The sequence below is a fragment of the Nematolebias whitei genome, chromosome 19, assembly GCF_014905685.2.
Source record: "Nematolebias whitei isolate Nwh7 chromosome 19, NemWhi1, whole genome shotgun sequence".
Taxonomy (NCBI): Eukaryota; Metazoa; Chordata; class Actinopteri; order Cyprinodontiformes; family Rivulidae; genus Nematolebias; species Nematolebias whitei.
Window position 1 is genome coordinate 2,303,710 of NC_056516.1, and position 1,502 is coordinate 2,305,211.

General features: G+C 45.7%; 1 protein-coding gene across 1 annotated transcript in view; it reads right to left on the reverse strand.

The window, feature by feature from the left end:
• Positions 1-505: 505 nt before the first annotated feature.
• kcnk9 (potassium channel, subfamily K, member 9) overlaps positions 506-1,502 on the reverse strand; it is a 103,782-nt gene continuing 102,785 nt past the window's right edge. Inside the window, exon 2 of the mRNA XM_037693746.1 lies at positions 506-1,410. Coding sequence (XP_037549674.1) covers positions 527-1,410 — 884 coding nt within the window. The 3' untranslated portion in view covers positions 506-526. The remainder of the gene's footprint in view (positions 1,411-1,502) is intronic.

A 1,502-nucleotide genomic window follows, 5' to 3' on the forward strand; every position in this document is an offset into this window, starting at 1 on the left:
ATTTATACATTTGCTTTTTAAAAAAGACAATAGTCACAAAACCAATGACAGAATAGTAAAGACATCTAATTGACATGCTAACATGGCAACAGTTTGGATTAATGTGAGCTGAAATCATAAAATTAAATGATTGCTTTTAGAAAACAAAACCTGATGCTTGAAGTTAGTTTAAATTCTCTGTCTGCAGTGATGCAATGGAATAATACATGATAACAATTATTTATTCAAGTTAAAGTGAAACAAGCAAACTCCCTTTGAAAAATAGTATTTCCCCTGTGTGCATTATTTGGTATGAAACCAAAGTTTGTATATGAATTTCAGTGTAAATGTATTCGAGTCTCAGAGTTCAGGTAGTGTTTTTATTTTAATTTCATGGAGCAATCTGTTGAAAAAATAGACATCCATGCTTCATGCTTTTGCATCCCATTCTGTCTGTTTTCCAGAAATACTTTTGTAACAACCAAATCAGGAACAAAAAGTGCTAAAATAAGATCTGCTGAGGAGCAGCTTTGGAAATGTTCGAGGTTCAGACAGATTTCCGTCTCCTCGTGAGCTGGTGATTGTCTGTGAAGCTGTGAGGGCCGGGAGATATGGAGCTGATGGGCGATGGGAGGAGGCTGTTTTTCAACGTGCTGGGTGAGATCTCCTCAATCCTGTAGGAAACTGAGTGAAAGAACTGATTGGGATTTAGCTGGGGGCTGAAGGAGTTCTGATGGGAGAAGGCACAGCCCAGGCCTCCCATCCCTCCCCCGGAGCTGCCATAGTCATGCGGGTGGTAGTGTATGCATGAGCACACAGACTGCAGATCAGTCACCTCCCCCCTGTACGGCTCGCGCCGCCGTTGCCCCCGCTGCAGAGACTCATCTTGGATGTGGATGATCATGCTGTTCCGATTGCCTGCGAGCGAGGCTCGTTCTTCAGCATCCCGCCGCTCATCTTCACTGTTCATAGTCAGGAAGCGGAGGACCACCAGGTTGAGAAACGCCCCGATGACCGTCAGGCCCACCAGGATGTACATGAAGCTAAAGGCCACATACAGGGGCTTCTTTTGGAGGGCCCGGTTCTTTTGAAGGGCCACGAAGTCCCCAAAGCCTATGGTTGTTAATGTGATGAAGCAGTAGTAGTAGGACTGGAAGAAGCTCCAGTCCTCATAATGGGAGAAAGCTGCAGCACCGATACACAATGTGCCGATGCAGGAGAAGAAACCCACCGTCACCATGTTCTCCATGGACACGTCTGTGATGCTCATGCCGCAGCACTTTTTGATACGTTTCAGGAGGTACTTAACAAAAGTGTTCATCCTCTCACCCAGACTTTGGAACATGACAAGAGTCAGAGGAATCCCCAGGACGGCGTAAAACATGCAGAAAGCCTTTCCCGCATCCGTCCCCGGCGCTGCATGTCCATAACCTGAGAAGAAAGACAGACAACAATGAGCAGTGCTTAGCTTAAGTGCTTTGGAAACAACAGCTGCCAGCATTATTTGATCTGCTGTTCAACAC